The following is a 22,591-nucleotide window of genomic DNA, read 5'->3' as shown; positions in this document are numbered from 1 at the left end:
TTCCACAAAAGATGCAAAAGTCCTGAAGTCAGTCTGAGTTTCAGCATTAGCTTCTGCAATTAATGAATTGCAGCAGTAGCTGACTAGATGCAAAAATTCCTCTTTATCCTCTTCATGGTTTCTTCTTCAGTATTTTAAGCCTGAGCAAGTGTGTTCACTCTGATTTGAAATTGTATATAAAATCTTCTTTCCCTCGTGCAATAAATTGTGCTTGAAAATTAAGAAGGGAAAAAATTAAAGGAGAAAATAAAAAGATCAGGGTTCCCAGTCCATCATATCCCTTTCAGTGTAGATTTAAGAAGGGAAAAAAATAAGTCACATGAAAGGTCCATCAGTCCCAGAAATATATTTTTTGAGGTATCCAGCAGAGGGCGGTTAGGGAGGAGGAAGAGAACGAGGTACGTCTAATGCAGTACGTGTTATGGAAGTCATACATAAATCAGTGCAATGGGTCACAAATCCAAAGATCAGTACATATTTAAATGCTGTGTTTTGGATTGAGGCTCTAAGTGGAAAAGTGGTCTCAGAGTTTACAGCTTGTAGTATATGAATTTGAGCCTTATCCTTGAGAATTGCTCAACACATCATTGATCCTGAAGCTATTCTGGATTTGTGGATGAAGACTCAGCAAATTACCTTGACCAGAGGGATCTGAGTTAAATACCTTGAGGTGATTTTGCCAGACACAGGGAGAAAAGAATCTTGCTTTGATTGAGACAGTAGTTGATAGTAGTTCATTGAAACTGGGGTGAACGAATGATGCCTAGAATAAATGGCAATGTATGTGACATTAACTATTTCATTAAATCCCTGTGTAGAGCTGTAGATGTTAAAATTTAATCTATCCTTGCAGATCAATAAATAAAAATATGCTTAATTATTAAGCATCTCTCTTTATCACTTTAATTACAGAAACAACCTTTCTGTAGGCTGTTAAGCAAAAAAGCTGATTAGCATATCTAAACAAGTTTAAAATCCATGGGGGGAAAGACATGAATCTTTTTATTTAGTGCTTTAATAGGACCAAATTTGCATAGCCATACAACAGAAGAAAAATAGAAAACCAGTAACCTGTAAGAAAAAACTTGGAGCTTATGTTTATCAATAAGCTCAGGTGTAGGTAAACATATTCCTGTGTTTGGAAAACCCAGGACTAGAACTACACTAGGAAAAAGGAATTGCTAATACTTTTAAGCACTAAACTGAATTGAAAAAAAAAATTGATTTAACTGTCAAAGACCTAGGCTGGCACAATTATGTAATATATACATACACGTATTTACTGTTTGCCTTTACACCAGAGGTTTCTGCAATCACCAATTTTTATCCCAAGAATCAGTACAGGAGAATTAGTCTTGTACAACAACTGTGTTGGAAAGGCAGCTTCATAACAGTTTCTTTTGCATCTGTACATACATATATGCATATATGTTTGTGTATAAAGGGCAGATACTGTCAATTCTTACAACTCTGCCTTTTCCCTTACCAAGTTTTCATCTCTCTGTATTCTTTAAGCTGACTCTTCTTTCAAAAACTCAGTTCCTATGTCATTGTATCAGTCATGAGCAGTCCCTTCCAAGTCTCTTAGCAAAACCTCTGCTTCCTCCGCATGCTAGTCATAGACCTCTGCTGCATTTTGTCAGCTGGTAGATACATCAAAATTTGAACCTTCTGCAGGGATTTTCTATGCAGTCCTTACTACTTCTCAATTCAGCTTGAAATCTTCACTGAGGAAGAACTTTGAGCTTTGCTCTGAACAGTAGGTGTCACTTCTCTGGGACTGTACAGTCTGGTACTGTTGGAGTTTCCCTGTCAGCATTTCTTTCTGAAGAAAATGACTTGAAACAGAAAACCCTACAAACATGGTGTGAAATTATATACCACTTACTATTGTAGACACTAGAAATATATGTAAATAAGTGTTAATAAGTAAACAAACATAAATAAAGGAGTACCAGTTTGTCTTGCTGTTTTCACTGATGCCATCTAATACTGATTTGGTATATCTTTAGTCAACACAACCGTTTCCACAATTTCAGAAGCATGAATTTCCTCCTTGCATTGTTAAGCATGTAACTATTCTAGTCATCTGCTCCATTATATCAGCATATAACTGAGAAGCACATGATTCCCATTTGGAAACCGATCTGTGTAGTAAATGAACACCATATTCTAAATCTTCTCATGCAAGTTTCCTTCTTTACAGAAAGTGGACACTTTTTGCCTGAGTCAACCTTAACAGGATACTCATGGGTCAAATCACTCTCAGTTAAAGCTAGGCAATTCCTGTGAATTAAGCTCCATTTACTATCCTACTATCCCCTCCAAATTATTGTGAAATTAACCTTGATCAGAGATTCCAAATCACCAAATGAACTGAGGGAAGTAGCCCCTTTCCTCCTGTATATTCAGTGACACCTAGCTGAATGTTTAGTCATCAGTATATTTCACTTACGGTTTTGCTCTAACTTGTTTTGATAGTGATCTTCATTCTGACTTAATGTCATTTTGATTTTCGTAAAATTACATCAACAGCTCATTTGGTCACATTAAATCACAATATATAATCTCTGTCATGGTTTTATCTTGTTCCTCCTAGAAAGCTCATTTGTATCTCTAGAGCTTTTGCTGAGAAATTTCTCTCCCAGCACTGCTCTGCATACATATGCCACTGCAGTCCTGTATTCCTCTCTTCTGTAGGGGCTGGTCAGAAAGGTTTCTGACCAACACTGTGCTGTGTAAAAAAGGGCAAAATTGCACACATACATAGCAAAGATTTTGTTCTTGTGGTTGCTTAGTGCAGTACACCCTGAAACTTGAAAGCTGCACTTGTGATTCGAGAGGGCAGGGCCCCACTACTGTTTGGTTTGGAGTTCTTCAGGACCTGCACCTCACACGATGGAATTCAGCCTGCTGCCTGCAACATCATTTTCAAGTCATGTCAACTTTTAAACATCTAAGATTACAGTCTGTGAGACAATGACCTTTTTGGTGATGGTACAGTTGTCCGTGTAAGACCCTATATGTATGCTGATTTACCGTAGAGTTCAGGTTTTGGAAGGTACAAGGACATGTGTGCAACCCTTGAAAATACATAGGATTGTCTGGAAACTTCCTGCATGTGAGAAGTTAAATATAACCCACTGTAGCCTCTTGCAGCATCCCCTTCCCTAGTTTATTCCCAGTTATAAAGTCCCATTTCTTTTTCAAGATACATTTTACTGAATTGGGTCATTCATGTAGTTATAAATCAGGCCATTGCAATTTATTTGTCATCTTGCAGGGAAGCTTGACATTTTATCTCACCTTCTCGAGTATGCCATTTTATTTGGCTACCCTTCTAGCAAGTGATAGATCTCACTGCCATTTCATTTTGCTCAACCAACTCCTCCCCCAGGCTCTGATGACTTCTTTTTTCTGTGGGTATTTACTTTTCCCTAGTCTAGGAATTTCTGAGTTCACTTGATATTTTTACCCTGCAGAGCTTCTTTTGCAATTCTTTTAATGTTAACAAGAGGAGGTTTATATCTATTGTACTTGGACTCGGGTTTGTTATTTATTTCATGAGTTGATGCCTTTTGGTGCTTAGCTTCAGGGGATTTGTGTTCCCCTTCTTCATTAATTATTTCCCTTGCAGGTGAGACAGGCATTTCCCTCATATTCTTGAAACCAAATTACTCAACAATATCTGTTTCTCTGCATTCAGCAGATTCCAGGTCCCCTAAGGTGACTAAGAGCTGTAATTAACGATAGCAAGTGAATTTTAATGTCAGGATTTTGCATGTGATTGCGTACCATCTCTGTCTCTGTCTGCGACAGAACAAACAACGTAGCTGTTGCAGTGATCTACCATTAATTTGCATACTTCCAGCTCTCTTTTGTGTCCAAGATGTATGATAATAAGTTCATTCTTACTGCTCCATTAAAAATCACTGTGCACTAGGGAGTGGATGCCAAGCCTTGTTAGATTCAGTGCAGATTTGATTAAACACATAATAACCTGGCCAAAAGCAGAGATGTGGTTGTTATTGAACGAGGCACAACCGCACAGTGAATATGCGGTGACAGCAGCAGTTCCTCAGAGAAGAATGCAGATTAGGGGGAGAAAACACTACTGCCACTAAACTCTTGTGGTCTTTCTGACTGTGACTGGGGCAGGCTGAGAACTGGACCACAGCCCAGCTCTAACCCCAGTCCATCCTAGAGAAGCACAGGTGGCTGTGTGAGACTGCAAGGAGTGAAGCGGATGGGCTCTGGTCCCTTCCACTTAAATGGTCTTATTTAGCCCTATTCAATCACACAGATCATGTCCATTATTTTCCTAGCTCTGCTTGCAAAGCAGGAACTGAAAATGTTTAAATATTTCAAATGATTTCTGTATTTTCTTTGGAACTGCTGCTAATCCCTGTAAGCTGTTATGATTCAGAATTTACTGGCATCAAGCCTTCTCAGATAAGTACTAAATAATACACTCAGGAACATGATTCATTCATATGCTTTAGAAAAGAAACACTTAATTCAGCTCATATTCTTCCAGTTCCCTCCCTGAACATGAAAGATTACAATTTTAATTGAGTTTAGATATGACTCTGTTTTGTTTGTGATATTTGCTGGTTTTGTCTTTTCCTTTCTCTTTTCCTCTCTCTGCTTTCCCTCTTCCCATGCCCCCTCCCCTTCAATTCTACCCCCTCCTCACATTCACTCTTTACAATTACATGTGTAACAGACACTCCTCTTTTATTTTGGCAATTTTGGGAAAGTATGTAGAGCAGAGCAGATACACAGTTTATTCTTTTAAGATTGCAATTGAAAATGAAAGGCAAAGTAATTGATCTTGCTGCGTCCAGCATAGTACTTCAAAAATATCTCCCTTCTAATTCTGATCTGACCCAAACCCAAAATTACAAGTGACAGCTTAATACCTAGAGGCTCTTGTCAGGTATATTCCTTGCAAGAATTTCAGAGACTTGTTTATTTAATATTCTTGGTAATTTGAAACAAAAAAATGGGCTCCTAGCGTTTCTTTCTCCCCACCCCTTGCTTCTTTCAAGATTTTGAAATGTTATTTATTTTGTGTCCTTATCTTATATTAAACATATTTCTTGCCTTCCAGTAACGCTAGGCTTTCTAGTGAAATGGAAAATTATATAATTATCTACATCACTTACTAATATACAAAACCTTACTGTTTCTTCTCATCTCTTTTCCTGTCTGTGCAGTAGAGCTCACTGAGATCTCTCTGCTCTGTGCCCCTGTTAATGTATCGATTTGTCGTTGCATTTCCTCTATTTCCATTCAATAGCTGAAGGACAGGTGACTAAAACTAAGTGTTTTTCCAAAAGGATAATATAAAATACTTTCAGGATTTCTTTTCTGCTCTGCATGATGTTAAGACTGAGGTGGTACTGAGGGATTTTTCTCCAAGTGGTTGTACTTCTGTTCAGAAGACTGCACTCTTGGAGTCCTGACAATTCCTTTCTCTGTGCATTAATCTATATTTCCCAATATGAGCACTGAACCTGAACCCTCTCCCTGGATTTACCTTTAGGGTATAAACTAAATCTGCTCAGTTTTTGCTCTCTTTCAGTGGCATATGCCTGTTTGACTGGGAATAGGACCAGAAGCCATATGCATCTATGCTTGTATCACTACTGATGGCTCTTATATAACCAGACATAAAAAGTTCAATGATTTTGCTGTTTTGATCTTCCTGTTAACTTTAGCTTTTTTAAAATAATGCCAGGTTATAATTTTCAAGGGGATGTATGTAAAAAAAACAATCTAAAATGTGAAGTAAACATGACAGAGCAATTTTGTGAAGATTCTGACAAGCCACAATCCTCTTTTTCTTATTATATTTTGTAAATTTCAGGTTTTGTAGAACAGCCTTGCTTTTCCACTACTTGTTTCTCTCTGGTCCCTTTAGTAATCTGTCTCCAGCAGGACAGTGCAGGCAATTTCCTTGTGTGCAGAGGGCTCTCTGGGTAGTTTTAAACAAAACCAGTAAAAAATCCTGATGTTGCCTGAGGCCACCATGTCATGGTATCTCAGCCCTCTTTCTCCCAGCACAAACTGATGATACAAGAACTGTCATTTAGGAGCAATCTCAAGCACAGCTTTCCCCAGCACTGGTTCTGGGAAGTCTCCGGGGGCTGCTAGTTGGCACAGGCCAGCACTAAGCCAGGGAAAGTGATAACAATGTCTATAGTCGCAGTGCTTCAGCTGGGTCCCAAGCCTGTTTCCTGTTATAAATGAAGCTTAGATGCCTGACCAAACAACACAGAAGAAAAGAAAACTGGTTCTCACTTTTCTTCTTTTGAATGAGTTTAAATTACAAAGGAAGAAAAGTCTTTAGAGCAGATCCCTTTCCTACTGAAGCGCCAAGTTAGCAAATGGTGCTGGAGTCTCTGATGCATCTGATTCACCCTTAATGCAAGAGGAAATCTTCTTTTCATTTCCTGACTGTAGTTTCAGTCCCTGGATGGCCTAACCCTTGACATAGCTTCCAGAAGTTGGGAAGCTGCTCTGCTCTCTGCTGCAAGCCCTGGGTCTGGTAGAGCAGCTCTATCACGCCTCTGTGCCATAAGGGATTTTCCTGGGAGCGAGAGAAACCTTGGCTGCCCTTCTGGGTCATATTTTTCCTGCTGTGTCTGAGGAGTGCAGGATAAGCAGAACGAGGGCAACAGGCTCAGGTGCAGGGTTTTTTCTCATATGACAAAGTGAGAGGTGGATGGGAAGATTTAAGAGAGGGTTACATTGTAAAATATCATTAAGCCCTTAAACTACATGTGTTCTTAAGAGTGAGACCTGTATATTATATAAGTACCTTGGTTTGTGTGATAGCAGGGAAAGCATTGCTTACATTAAAATTTTGAAAGCTGTCAGCCACAAATTGCGAGCTGTGGTCAGGGAATAATGTGATTATGTTTTTTTATGCAATGGATTTATTTCATGGCTGATAATCAAAAGGTTCACTTCCTAAAGATCAAGCTTTGGGAGCACAGGAAAGTTAATTCCTTGGCCCCAGCAGCTTGAATAGAATGCTAGAGGTATGCACTTAAATTCTGTAAAATAAAGAGCTTTCCAAGGAGACTGTGAAGCTGAATAAAAGAGAAAGTACTAAGCACAGGAGCAGACCCCAGGATGTCGCTCCTGTCTAGAGTTCATGTATTTCCCTCTAAAAAACAGCCACGTAGAATCTCATCTTGAGGGTGTATATGATCAAATTTTACTCTTTAACAAGACAGTGGTAGAGGTTATTCTGAGCGCAGAATAACAGTGGGGGTTGTGCCACTGTGTGACTGGGAGTCTTGCCATCAGAAGGAGAATCCAGGTTGCTGGAGGTATCACTTAGTGCTGTCTCTGAATTGTTGTAGAGAAGATGGAGCTGCAGATATGAGTCCCTGCACTTATTTACACTCAAGAACATTGCAGAACAAATTCAGGCACTGTATGGGTTTAGGCATCTCCCAGGATGGGTAATTGCTGCCAGCATCAGATTTTTTGATTGCTTTATTGAACTTAGGTACTTACATTCTACCTAAGTAAAATTCTTTTAGTCTTTGTTTGCTCTTGCCCAAAATCAATTAACTTGAAGCTCCACGGGGTTTGATTTTCTAATCCAACCATGCTTAATCATTGATGTAAAACAAGATTTGTTTTTCCTCCCCTCAGATTCTTTTCTAATGGCTTCTTATTTCTTGCCCTCTAAGTGTGCGCCTGAATTCTCTGCATCTATTTATAAGGGTTTCCCCACTTCCAGGAGTGTTTAATCAAAAAGAAGGCTATCAGCAGGTGGTTAGCATCAAATGTCAGCAGCTACTTTGCTTCTGACATCTCTTGGAAAAAATGTTTCATTACCATGCAAATGATGTTAGTTTTCCTTTCCAAGATCCATTGTAACACAGTGTAACATATGGTATGCAGAACTGTGTTCCCAAGATTTATGCAGCAGCTATATTTCGTGGCAGAGCAACAGTTGTGAGAGCTAAGCCATCAGATGACAGTCGTCACTGTTTCCCAATAAGCTGCTGAATATTTCTCTGTCTCATGGTGGCAACTCTTAACTTCGGGCAGGGGTGGAAGGTGAGGAGGTGGGAGATTATTTCTACGTTCTTTTAAACCCTTCCATTTTTCTTTAGCTTATATCAGAAATATCATGGTGCCTTTCACAGCCTATACCAAACCCAAGAGCTCAGCAGCTTTAATCAGTGCTATTATCTTTCTTGAATTTGTCTGGGAAGCGAATTATACAATTGATACTTGGAGTGGCAATGTCTTGAACTACACAAAGAAAATTGAAGCTGCTGGCCTCTCTAGGGAATTTTTGAAAGTGCCAGGAATGGTAGTAGGTACTCAGCTTTTCCACGGACCCTGAAGCCCCTGTAAGCAGGATTGGACAAATGTATGAGGGGTTTGATTCACCAGAGCACTGGAGTACAGTTCAGTGACTTCAGCGGGGCTTCAGGATGTGTTTAGAGTTAAGCATATGTTTGGGTGAATTGTTAACCTCGAGTGTGTGATGAAGTGCTTTGCTGACTCAGGGACGAGACATTCCTTACTGCTTGTTGTTTTCCACTTTGCCATCTGGGAAGAGGCAGCTTGACAGCATGTGGGCTGTGTGAGACGTTATTGCGTTTCTGAAAGGGTATTAACAGCCTTGAAGTTTCCAGGTCCTCTGAATCAGAAAATTTTGTCTCTACGGATCTAACTGGGGTAGAACAACCTCAGTGTAGTGTTTAAAGCAAACTGACCATGCCGCAGTATTTGCTAGGTTATCACTCAACTTATGCCTAATTGAAATAATCTTGTGTTTTAGTGGAACGACTAAAGATGCAGGCGGAAAGCTTTACAAAACTTGAAAGTTTGGGGGTGTGAAATTGCCCCTTTTTGATATTTTAGGAAATCTTCTTTTGCACCTGAACAACTGTAAGAAAACAAATTTGCAAACACTTTTAGTTACAGTCATCTCTTCACTACATCCATTTTCTGAGCTGATGGACCACATCTGTATTTATATGAAATAAATGTTACAAGCTGTTAAGAAAACTCATTGCAGCCAAGTAGTGCAAAAGGGTGGGTAATACAGAGCTGTTATTGTATTTGTGGTAGAAGTGCAAGATATCTTGATCCCTCGGTATGCTCTAAGTGATTTTATCTTCCCCAAAATACTAGGGATTCACCTGAAAAATCCCCCATATCACTCCCTCATCTGCTCAGCACACACACCTCCTTCTCTAATCTGATACTCTTCCAGTCTGCCATCTAACACTCTCAACCCAAAAGCCATTTCTTTACTGCTGTGTTGCTTTGCATTTCTGATGAATGGTTACAGAAGAATAAATGTTCATTATAACAAAATGCATTTCTCTGTGGGAAATCTTTATTTTTATTATTATTTTTTCAGTGACAAAATGTTCCCAGCCTTTGGATTTGGAGCAAGGATACCCCCGGAATACAAAGTAGGTGCATAAATGACATTTTCTAGATTACTTGGTTTATGAGGCACAAAATAAGGGAGAAATGGTTCAGGGCAGGACAGGAGCTAGGGGGAGCACCTGCTACTGCTTCTTCTCTTTCATCTGGCTTTCTCACCCAGTAATACCTCACTGAAACCAGAATTTTAGGTTAGACTTAAAATAGTTGTGCTAACCCAAAACGTTTCATGGTACAGGGAAAGCTCTGTTAATGGATACTAGTCTAGTAAGAGGTGACCTCAAATTTTTAACAACACTTACCAAGCACATTTTGAAGCTTTGCAAGCCCTGGTTTGACAGAGCCCATTTTTGGAAGATGTAGTTTAGTGAGCTGCCTAGTGTCTGTGCTTTATGATGAAGCCATCAAATATCTTCCTGAAAATAAAGACCTTAGGAGAGTTTTGCTCATTGGCAAATTCTGTGTCACGGTGAACATCTTCAATACCAGGAAGAGAAATATAAGAGCATGTATCCATGCTAGATAGAAGTGGTATTTGTAAACAAATAAAATGAGAGTGATCCACAGTGGTGGTGCAATTGTGAGTGTATATATGCAGTCTGATAGGGCTGGAGTGAAGAGAGTGGTCTAAAAAAAAGAAGCATCCAATAGAGAAACATCTAAGAAGAAATAGAAGTTGAAATCCTTTACTGCACATGCTGAGGTGGTGTGGGCAGAAGAGTAGTTCTGCACAAATAAATAATTGAAAACTATTTAAAGTTTATTTAAAAACTATTTAAAACTATTTAAAGCTGAGGATTGAGCGACTCAGATGCGATCTGGGATAGAGCAGCAATGGACTTCTGATTATGCAGACTTCACCCAGTATCCCCATGTCCCCTTCTCTGGGTTGTGTTGCAGCTGTGGCTGTGTTAAAGAGGTGAACACAGGCCAGGTGAGAGTAGTTTCATGGAGAGAGGAATCATGTGTTACTCAGCATTGTAAAGTATAAAGTTTGAAAAAAAAATGTACCATGTATTGCTCATGGCTTGTAGGCTTGATGCCTGCATAAGAATACCAGTAGTGTTGTACAGCAAGTTTGATGCATCTTGCAAATGGGTGTCTAAGGTAAGTCAATGTATGTCTTAACAACATTGCCTTCTGAGCTAAAAAGCACTGTTATAAAAAAATTGGCTGTGCTTGACAATTTGTTTTTCAGTGCTCTGTTCCTGAAAAGTAACACCCATGTTAATGCTTTCCAAAATCAGAGACAGCCTCAAGAATTTTGATACAGATTTTAATGTGTGAAATACACACAAAACATCTGTGTCTTCTGTGCATCTGTTCCAACTACAGCAGTTGACAACCATCTCTTCTATGAGGAGTGTACTGGAGAATAAAGGTACTGAGTAGCCTCTACACCAGACACAGCAGTGAAACACAGTAGCTGCTCGATCCCTTTGCCACAAATAAGTGCATCTCTATCTGTGGCTGTATAGCAATGCTGACTCTGTGTGTAGGACTATGCGTCACAATCACGTTGCTCTTTCAAGCCCAGTACTGGCCATAACTGACAATACCACGTACTGCTGTTGTTGTCCTAAACAAAGGTACCAGCCTGTTGGTGTGTCAGGGGCTGGTTGTTCCATCATCTGCAAGGTGACCACCAAAGCATGAGGCAAAACTTGCAATTCCTTCAGCTGCAGGGAGCTGTACTTATCTAAGGACAGCTTGAAGGAAGATGTTAACTGTGCTGGCTGAAGTCTTTTCACTGTTTTTCCAGTGATTATTGTTGAGTAAAATTCATAGCACAAGAATGCTTCTTTCTCAACCAAAATAGTCAGCTGGTGGCATTGATATCTTAGGTCACATGAACATATTGGCAACATATCAGTTTTCTTAGACCTGAGCAACAGCCTCTTCACTTGATTGTGAGAGCATATCTCAAGTGAAAAACACATGACTTGCCACAAAGTGATTTCAGGGGGACTTTGAAACCAGATATTCCTACAGTCACGAACACCAGCTGATCTGTTTTTGGCAGAACTAGTGTCAGACACTTGCACTGAACTTAGTAGCCCATGCATGGATGAAGGATCTCGCCCAATAGCATGAGCTGCCCTGTTTGTTATGTTACAAACCTTAAAGCAAGAAAATGGATGAATCGCACCTTCAGATTTTGAGTTTGGGAAAAGTAAGGGTAAACTAAAGAAGATGGGGATACTTGTGTGTGGATTGCATATGTATGAGCAAAAAACACAGGTCCCACAGTAAAAGGAGTTGCAAGTGAGACCCAGAAAAACATCTTTCATGTCCACTATGGAAAATTGTGATGGAAAAAGACAAAGATTAAATGACCACGTAATAAAACTTCAAAGAAGAACCACATTGCAGGAGAGCTATGCCTTCTGTGCAACAAATGAGCACAAATAATTAGCTTGGTGTGTACTATGGGCACATCCAACTGGAACTGGATTAGGAGTTAAGTCATCTATGCAGTCATCTGTTCAGTCCCTCCCCATGATACTGCACAGTCCATACAAGTATCTGTCTTCTTAAAATAAACTCTAGCAACACTTTCAATTCCCTCCTTGGCTTTGGCTGCACTTCTAAATTGAAAGATAAACCCTCTGAGAGAGTGAAGGGTCAGCCTCATCATGATGCATTAATAAGTCAAGGCCAATAAACCTGAAAATCCTTCAGTGATTTAGGCTACACTGGTATCATAAAGTTACTTTAAAGCAAACAATGATGAGTTTTTGATGTGGAACATAGTCAAGATGCAAAGGAAACAGTGAAAAATCTGATATAATTAAAAGTAACAAAGGCTGTAGAAAAAAGTGCTCTCAACTTGTCTCCCTTAACTTCTCGTCTTCTGCCACAAAAATAAGGTAACACTATAGATGCTACAGGAATATTGCAGACCTCATCCTGTTCAAATGTTCTTTTGATGCTTACGGTCAAAGGTATTATAAGTTATACATATCTTTTGTTTTACTAAAGTACAGCAGTATCATAACTATAATAATTCACACTGTAAATTTAGGTTGAATCATTATGAGAACTTCTAAGTTCTGGCCCCATTATGTGCATAAATCAGCCTTTCATTTTAATTTAGACTGCCTGCTTTCAAGTCTTCGGTCCTAATGAGACGACCTAACCTGCTCATAGCACGTAGGTCTCTGCACGCCAGCAGCTGCTCTTTCATTTCTTCCAGCAGACAACAAATTGCTAGAGCTGTGGAAGAAATTAATCCCACTGCCAAAGGTGTCTAAGTAACCATGGGAGGTTACACAACTAAAACAACATAGTTTACTTAAAAGTCTAATTTAAAGCTGACCAACATATGCATGGCAATAACACAGTGAGGGAAGGCCAGAGGTAAGCAAACTGATAAAAATAGTAGGTAAAATGTGTGGATCCAGTGGGTTCAGGTCTAATTTATTATATGTCATGCTTGGTTATGAGCTGTTGAAAAATGAGACCCATAACTCAGTATTCAGCATGAATCAATGGTAACTAGTCTCCACTTAAAGATCAGCTGCTATTTAGGACCAGCTGAAGGCTGGTCATGAGCTCTAAATGCTTTTGCCAAGGTTTCCTTTGTGCACTAGACCACATGGGAGAAAGGTGTCCATTTTATGGTGTTACATCAGATTAGTGCCTTGTTTTCATACTGATTTGGGCTCCTGTCTGCAACCTGGGATGGTTGCTGGAGGGCAGTACCCACCTGTCCATTTAGTGAGATTTCAGCGTCCTCACATCCTTCTACATGGTACAAGAAAAGCAACTTTTGCTATGCTAACCATGATTTCCCAGGGAAAAACACGCTCCTCATTTTACCTTAACGTTACAGAACAATGTCAGCATCCACCTCTGCAGGTTCTTCATTAATCTCTTGAGGGTGAACCCCTTTAAAAACATGGTTTTATACATGCTTTCTACAGAATTTCCATTTCAAGAGCACACCTCTATGTAACACTGACTTTATTTTCCTTCATTTCAGCTCCAAATGAAACACGTCAGCTGTTAGCAGAAAAACAGCAGTTTCTAAATGATGTGAGGAATCTGTGGGAGTAAAGGGAGCAAGACATGCCGTATATAATATTCCTTATAGGTCTAGGGAACTTTCATCTAATATTCAGCAATATGATCTTTTTTCCCCAAGGCTTGACAAATGCATCAACCAGCTCCTTGATTTAAGTAAACCTCTGAGAGCAATATTCCCCTCTTGAGTTCTAACATATGAAACTTGCAGAATGTGCTGGTTATTCCACAGCAGTGTCTCCAATCCATCACTTTTTTTTTTTTCTTGCAACGAGAAGAAGCATCTGAGAAGTCTGATGTAAAGTGATGAGGTGGCAGATAACATGGACTCAGATACTGCTGCAAAAGGTCACAGTGAAGAGGAGGAAAGAAAGCTGAACCACACTTAATTTCTTAGCAGGCAGGACTCAAAGAAGATGAAAATCACACAGCAGCACAAAACTTTCTGTTAAAATGAAAAGAAAGATAGAATTGTGTCAGCCCAATGACAGATGTATTGTCAAATAATGAAGTGTTCTTGCCTAAAGAAGAATTGTAAGCTGACACCTGAGTAGGTATGAAACAACTTTTCATTTGTTTTAAGACAGTCCTGCATATTTCTGCATTTTTGATTCAAGTTTCATTCACTGCTTCTGCTAAGAAGAGTCCCAGGAGAGAACTTCAGTGTGATTATAGAAACAGCGTTACACCCTTATGACCTTAACTTGTACTGTCTGATTTGATGGACAGGTAAAGTACTTGAAAAGTACTGTGATCTTTGTGATTCCTACACTTTTCAGGAGCTCAAAGGCGAACATATATGCAAACAGAAAAGAACCAACAGAAGGAGGTGTAACAGACAAAGAGTTAAAAACCAGAATTTGTCGCCTTATCCATGCAAGCAGAGTTTAGACATGGAAAGTGTGCAGCATGCTCAAAATCAAGTACAAAGGAAAGGAAAATAAATGACAAAGCTTTGCCAAGCAGAGATGTCTACAATGTGGCTTAGGCAGAGACAAAAACTGTCCAGTTCCCAAACTATTTGATTAATGAGCATTCTGAAAATAATAGATTTTGAGCAGTGGTCCTTTAAATTTGTTAGTGTCTAAAGATTTTGCAAAATATGCAGGCATTCCATATTTAATTTTCAGACAGGCAGTGGCTTAATAGAGTTCAATTTATTCACATATAAGTGCTCAACATTGTGCATCTCAGCATTTATGCCTGTATGCATCTATTGTTCATAGACTTTTTGCAACCACTGTTTAAATTAGTAAGAAAGCATTCCTAAACATGCCTGAATTTGTCAGATTGGTTGTCAAGATGTTCCTGTATTATCACTATAGAGGTCTCTGTAAAACTGAAACTGTTTGGGACAGGCAGATTAATTTAAATGAGTTTAACAGTCTAGAGGGGGAAAAAAGGATTGCTAGTTTTCAGAATTGAGACATCCAATTCCAGCACTTGCAAAATGAATGAAAAACATGGTTTCTGACTCAAAGCAGTTTTACTTAAAAAAATCAGAAGTTCAGTTAGTGTGAAAAAGGTTTAAAAAAATGTGGAGACTATAACAGAATAACATGTTTTGATATAACTTAAAGTGCCTTTGCATAGTCCAAAAGCTTTCCAGGGGTTTTTTGTGCTTTGAATTTTCTATCTTGAGTCCAGAACCTTTTTTTTTTTTTTTTTTTTAAGAAATATCAAAACAAATCTCACAGATTAGGAAATTCTTCTTTCCTTTTATCCTTAATTAGAAATCTGTTTAGCATGGGCCATGTTATGAGTGTGAATTTCATTACATCCCAATATGAGGGAAGATGACTTTTCTTCTAAACTGATCATAAGTATGTGGGAGTATGGTTATGATTCTTGCAGGAGTCTCACGGGCATCATCACATTGGTGGACAACTGCCTTTCTGTATGCAGGTGCTTGTCACTTTGTATATACAGGCAATGGAGGCACTGTATAGTGTTAAAATAAAATTACTAGAATCTGCCTTAGCAAAAATATTTTAGGCTGTTTATTGATTTGATGTATCTTCAGAAATGCTGTTGTCGTAGTCTGCATCATGATGTATCATAGAGCTGTTCATTTTGCTTGTTAAAAAAAATTGAAAAAAATTAACTGAGAAATAATATGTTCCTGGTGCAGGAAGTTCCTGGGCAGCTGTGTTTTAATAATCCCACGTGCATGATGGTATCTGCTAAATAATTTAACTGAAGTCCGGCCGAGGGGAAAGATTAATACATAGCCAAATGCAAGTAAATGTCCTTAGTTACAGGCTCTGAGTGGTGTTTGTGCAGCAACACAAGTAGTGCCAGGCTGATCCCATGTAGTCAACTCTGCACTCCAGAATTTCTGTCTCCTTTCTGTTTGTGGATTGATTTTATAGATTGATGTTAAGAGAGAAGAGGAAGGCTGAACAGCTACATATTTGAAACTTAATCCAGGCTCAGTAAATACAATTACGGTTCTGCAAGGACATTCTTTATTGTAAGGCTGACTTCCACCACAGACCATAGTCTGAAGTTCTATGCAAAATTCTCTCTGCCAGATACCAACATAAAGCAGTCATTCTGTATTTGCGTGGCTTGACATATTCTAGTATTTCCTGACTGTTAGATTAATCCATCATACAAACCACCCTCACAGATTATATAAACATTCTTGCTTTTGAACAGCCAAATGTCTTGTTGTTTCCCCTGAGGATTTCCCAGTCAACAACATCTTAAATGTTCCCACTTTTACCTCCTTTTCCCCATTAGTTCATCAGTTCTGGGAGTGCAGAGGAGGGCTGTGTCATTCGATATCAGAAAGATGCCATTTAGTATACCAGCTTTTGGTCTTCTATCATCAGTACGTCTTGCCTTTCAGTCACAAAAGCCCTTGCATCCTTAATTTGAAAACAAAACAAAAAAAAATGAAAAACAAAACAAAACAAAAAGGCTCATTAATTAGGACTGCTTTGAAAACAAAAGCATTGAATGTTTGGTTCACCTTTTGACACGGGTGGCTTTACGTGGAGTTCCATCAGCTAGCAGCCCAAGTTCTATAAGGTCTTCAGTACCTATCATGTGTCTGAAGTCTCTTCTGGTTTGAATCTTCTTGAATTGTGGCCACTGCAGGGGAGATAGCACAGGAGGGACAGGTTGACGCACAGCTTTACTGGAGTGAGGAATGAGTTCTGAGCATTCGGAGCCTTGGGTGATGATTTCCTGTTTGTGAACCATCAGTGAGCTGCTCAAAGAACTTCTCTCCTTCACACGATACTTTAATCTTGTTTAAATTGTGATATGTTGTACAGTGAGCATAGGAAACAACCCAGTACTTCTACATTCATTGTGTTTCCTGTCCTGCCTTCAGGATACATTTTAACACTGTTCTTGGTGAATCAGCAATGTAGAAGGGCCCCTTGCTTCAAGAGAACAGCAGCACTGCTCAGACAGTATTATTTTTTGGATCGTTGTGCACACTTACTAGACTTGGGCTTTTCTTATTGGCCTGAACTGTTATCTACATTTTTCTTAAATAAGAGCTTTGATGCCATAGCTCTGAACTAGATAAATTGTTTGTATAGTGTGATACTGAAAGAGCTATAGCAACAAAAGCAACCAGTCCATGCTTGCATGTGAGGTTAAAATATTGCATTCATAGCTCTGGAATTGTGATACTCCTTTTGCTATAATTTTCAATGCGTTTGGAAGAAATAAAATCACTGAAGAGGCACAGTGTTGGAAGACTCACCCTGTAGTACATAAACATGCATCGCCTTACTTTTTGCTCTTGAGATGCAGTTAATACAAAATACAAAAAGCCTAAAGGAAGAAGAAAGGCTATTGAACAACAACAACAAAAAAATCATCAGTGAGTGAAAGCTCACATAACCGTTCTTGACAGCTGCAATTACCTTTGGCCTACAGCTGGTCATGAGACTGGCAGATACCAGCTGGGCAAAGTGTGCCAAGAGATGTACAGAGCAGCCAGACAGAAGGGCTCTGGAGCACCTCTGAAGCATATCTGACAGCCCTGCTCTTTTGTGCCTGCTCAGAAAGTAACATACATTGTGACTTTCTGCATTATCTTCCATGGCTGAGTAGTGTAGCCTGAATGGCTCATGTAAAACCCTCTGTAAGAGGGAAATGATTCTTGGAGTAAACAAACAAACTCATGGCTGGGCTGAGCTGGCTGCAAACTCATCAGTGAGTTTTTGCTTCAGTCCTTACCTGTCATGGGAGTAGATTTCTTTTATTTAACCGCTTAGTGAGTAATGGTAGGCATCACTCAGGTAAGGAAGGCCCGCATATGAAATTCAATTGCTCTGAGAACCCTCTTAGGCAGTAATTAGCCGACTTATACCACTTCATCTTTACAGAAGCTTCTCTGTAATCACATATTTCATCAATGGGTCTATTAGTCATGGACCAATTTGTGTGCTCTGCTGTGAAGTCATCTAAACTAGCAAATATAACAGCAATATCCAACAAATGCACCTCTTTCTGCAGATAATCAAAGTTCCATTGTACAGAAAGTAAATAGGTTGCTTTCCATTATGACTAGAACTATTGGCATTTCTGAATGTCCAACAGAGATCTATAAAGTCTCAAACGTATGTAATTGATGTTAGATATATAAATGCCTTCATGAATCTGGGATGATATACGTGAATTCAACTTTACTAGAATATGTATCGTTACATTGTGTATTGCAAGAAAACGGTTGGTCTTCATCAAAAGAATTGTAGACAAACAGGAGAATTAAGAGACTGAGCTTCACAGCTGAAGAAGTTAAAAGAAATCAAGCTTTCTCAGTGACCAAAGAAAGGAGTAAAAAGGAATCTTTAACAAATGCAGGCAAGAACAAACCTTAAAATCAGAAGAGAGCATCTGAAGAAAGTTTCAGTACCAACAGATTTGTGCTGCGGGTGGAGATCTGTAAGTGACAGACACCTAGAGGAAGCACGAAACCTGAAACTTACATTGCCCTGAATTATTTTTGCATAGAGAAGTCTTGTATTATTTTCTCAAGCCACTGAAGATAGAATATATTAGGGTTCTTTTAGAAAATCAGCAACTTTTTTGTATTCACAGTAAACTCTCTTAGCAAATACCTTTGTGGTATTTTATTACATTCAGATTTAGAGAGACAGAATGGGGTAGTCACTAAATTGGAGGAAAAACAAGTCTTCAGGTGTTTTCCTAATTTCCTCCCAGACTAATCTACTTTCTTAACCAGATTAGACTCCTTATATATCATACATTATTCTTGCACAGTGGGTCTGAATGACTGCCTTGATTTCATTGGAGAATTAATTATTTACCCTGTAATCCCTTGGCCTTCAAATGCATAACTGTTCCCTCACGGGAATGCAGGATTTAAGAAGGGGCATGAGCTTGTGCTTCCAGCTCTGTATCACAACCTGCTTTCTCTCTCCTGCAATCTGAGATGCTGAACTAGGGACAGCTAGCATTTAAACCTTCTCAGCTATAGATCCTCCTCTGTGCCTGGCATTGACAGCCCAATCCTGACACCATATTTATGTGATTTCTAGTGTACTTGAGTGGGTTTTCCTTATGCTATTTTTTCTTGGTCTTGTTGCTGGGACTGTATGACACACTTAGTGTCTGAAAACCTGAAAGGTCACTGCTTTAACAGGAAAAGAATGTAAAATGTGTTTAACCACACATCCTCTTGGTATAATTTCTCTGACTATAGCTGTCTTCTCTTCTTTCTATTTATCTGCAGGTCTCTCATGATTTCGCAATCAATTTCAATGAAGACAACCCAGAATGTGCAGGTAACACACACATCAGGACAGACTGCTGTATTTTTGCTGTGTGCAGAATGTGCTTGCACTTTTTTGTGGTACCCTCTGAGTATTATTCACAGTGGTTTTTAAAGAAAGCAGCTAGGATTTTCAAACCCTGGCAGACTCCAAGCCATCAGGCTTAGCTTTAGAAACCTTCGAAAGTGCCACACATTAATTTTCTGAAAAAAAATGGGTCCCTTTGAACATACACCAGGATTCAGCACTAGCACTACCCCAAATCAATAGCATTTCTGAAAACTGAAGCTGTGTTTTCTAGATTCATTCCAGATCTCCAGCTACAGCAACATCATAGGTTGTGTAGCTAAGAAGGGCAGGACGTGCAATAAAAATACAGGCTGTGCACCTCTGTGATCAAAGTTTCCCTCAGTTTAGATCCAATTCTTCAGCCAGACCTATAGCAACAGTAATGTGCTGCAAGTCAGTCCAGCAATGTCAAGCATCAAAGGGTCAGGGCAGCAGCTGAGGACTAGTGTGGTAGAAAGATGCATACTTTCATGACAGCAAATGCAGCAGGAGGCTGTTTTTAACACAGTCTAAGATATTGGTGTGTTCTACCAATGATCACTAATCCTCAGTAATCAAAGGTCAGATTCAAGTAGCAGATCTTGCCATATGTCTTGTATTTGTGAGTGAGGTCTGCAGTGACTGATGCTGTCTTTCTAGAATCTCCTGCCACAATTCACACATTTTGTAAAAGGTGAAAATAACAGGACAATAACGTTTAAACAGTCAATAAGTAATCCCAGACTAACACTTATTTGAAAGTCTTGGTCAAATGATCGTTGCTGTCTAAAATCCACAAGTCGTTATTCTTCCTTATCCTTCTGCTACCTTTCAGATTCCAAAATTGGTGTTTCAGAATGCTCTTCCTGTTCAATTTTCTAGCTGCTCTGTTCTGCCCTTCTCAGGCTTATTAGTGGCTTGCGTTCAGGCATAGTCAGTGGAATATGTTCAGGATGAGAATTAAGATGCCAAGAAATTAACTGAGGAAAGAAAGATAGGGTAAGCAATTCGAAGGAAAGAGACATTAAAAAAATTCAAAGTTCGTGCATCTTAAATTCAAGATCTCTGTTTTTAGTTCAGTGGGCATTCCTGCTTTGTTGTTGTGCTTGGATTGTTGGACTGCCCCAGCCTCGGTAGGTCATATGCTTGAAATGTAATTGAGCAGAAGTTCTACAGCTGCTTGATGTGTTTACACAGCTTTTCACATTAAAGGAGTTAAAAGAAGCAGAAATTATATGCATGCATCTAGATGTGCCCTAAGCTTGCGCGCCAGCTTGAAGTTGAGATTTTAATCAGAGTAAGGCTGTGGAAATGAGGTGGAGAAACAAAACAGACCTCAAAATTATGTTTGGATCTTCATATTTTAAAATATGTTAGCTTTCCTACTTCTGAACAGAGGTCGTATCTACATAGGGCCTGATATGTTTAAAACATTTCAGTTAACAATGGCCTGCATAAGGTGATAACATATTTATGCACATAATATTAAAATATAGCTTTGTTCCCAGTCTCAATGCAAGACATTTGTGACCTTCTGCATACCTCAGAAAAAAGTCCTAGCGGTCCATGCAAAGAATACTTTATTGTTGTCGTCATCCCCCCACTTTGCTGTTTCTTTGAACTCCAAGGCTAATTCTTTTATCAGATTGACTTTGTTATATAATGATTTGTATTGATTGACTAGTACTTGAAAAGGCTGTCACATCTATATGGTGCCAGAAGCACGTCAGAGGTTGAAAAGACAAATCCTCTGCAAGTAGAGAACTTACTATCCAGTCCATACTATGTATGCAAAATAAAATGTAACAATGGAAATAATAAAAAGTTTTTAAAAAGGAAGGAGCTTCTCTTTGAGCTTTGCCTTGGCTTATGTAATTTAATATTTGTTATGTATTTAATATTTATTTGGTTCTTTGCATAAGACTTATTTATCTGATAAGTTAACCCATCACCTAAAAGGAGTTTTAGGGGTAAGAAGACATAAAAAGATGGTTGCAGCACAAAAGAAGGACAAGGAAGAAATCTGCAGCATTCACACATGCATTTATGAGATATACAAAGCACTTTTTTGTCCTAAATGACACCATTTAAAATCATACCCATCTGGATGAAAGCAAGAAAGAGTCAGATCAGAAAATGTGTTGTTTAATAACTGCTGCATCTTGCTCATCACCTGCCTGCCATGCATGCTTGATTAGTTCCTACTGCCGGTTGTTCTGTGATGCTTTCTAGATGCTTTCACTGTATTAGGTGACATAGAGAGCAGCAAGACCAGCATGTCATGTGAAGAGAGGATGCAAGAGTGGGAGGGAGATGAAGAGTTTATGGACCACACTATTTTACCTTGTAATATCTAGCATACTTGCCAGAATACAAAGGCAAATTGGTATAGAGTATCTTGCTTTAAACCAAGAAATAGAGGTTGGATCCAATATAAAAAGTGTGTGCCTGTTTTGCATTTGGGGAATGAAATCCCTTTCTCTGTGGTAAGCCATGAGCTGGCACAATGTAGTGTGAAGCATCATTCTACATTGCATAAGGACTGTGTTAGGATATGAACGTCACTGGAATACATAAAACATAGATGTCCTCACCTTTCCTTGCGTATTGCCATTTTCACTGTGGAAAATTTTAGTATTTATAGTCTCATATTTCATAGATTTATCATCTTACACTTAGTCTTAATTGTCTGAGGAATAAAGTGACAACCTCTAATCTGAATGAATGTTTCTACACATGCATGCATTTTACATGCATCTTAAACCCTTATGTATATATATAAGCATATACTGTATATCATCAGAGCTATTGAAAGTGGATTCCAATTAAAAATGTAGAGGCTTGAATTGTAAAAAAAAAAATGCACATTGGCTCTCCCTGAAATAAAAAAGTCCAAGAAAAGTAACCTACAAAGTAAGCTGCTCACATGTCCTGGTGGATTTTGATATAGAAGGACAGTATCTATTTCTGAAATATATTAATCTGAGATAGTGAACAAGAAATTATGTTTCCAGAACATGTTTCTCTCTAAAATGAAAGCAGCTTTCTGATGAACCACACTAAATCTGTGTGGAATGCAAGGAGTGAGGTTTATCTCATACTATTTTAATGCGTTAGAGAAAAACCATAGTGTATCTTGTCATCATCTTAGGGAAGATTTATGAGGTCTTTATGCAAGGTCAGTAAGTGTATGTAATGAAATCCTTAGCAGGTTTAAAGTTAGAAGTTGTCAAAAGGTCAGGTTTGCAATAGGTAAATTACTCACTGGAATTACCAAGGGAAATTTTGTAACATAGAATCATAGAATCAGAGAATAGTTA

General features: G+C 38.8%; 1 protein-coding gene across 3 annotated transcripts in view; it reads left to right on the top strand.

Annotated features, from left to right (window-relative positions):
• CPNE4 (copine 4) overlaps positions 1-22,591 on the top strand; it is a 229,275-nt gene that overhangs the window by 193,899 nt on the left and 12,785 nt on the right. For all 3 annotated transcript variants that reach the window (XM_054058280.1, XM_054058281.1, XM_054058279.1), the window contains exons 12-13: positions 9,407-9,461; positions 19,184-19,235. In XM_054058280.1, coding sequence (XP_053914255.1) covers positions 9,407-9,461; positions 19,184-19,235 — 107 coding nt within the window. The remainder of the gene's footprint in view (positions 1-9,406; positions 9,462-19,183; positions 19,236-22,591) is intronic.

This window comes from Cuculus canorus, chromosome 2, assembly GCF_017976375.1.
Source record: "Cuculus canorus isolate bCucCan1 chromosome 2, bCucCan1.pri, whole genome shotgun sequence".
Lineage (NCBI taxonomy): Eukaryota > Metazoa > Chordata > Aves > Cuculiformes > Cuculidae > Cuculus > Cuculus canorus.
Note: the sequence above shows the minus strand (reverse complement) of the source record. Positions and strands in the feature narration are given on the sequence as shown.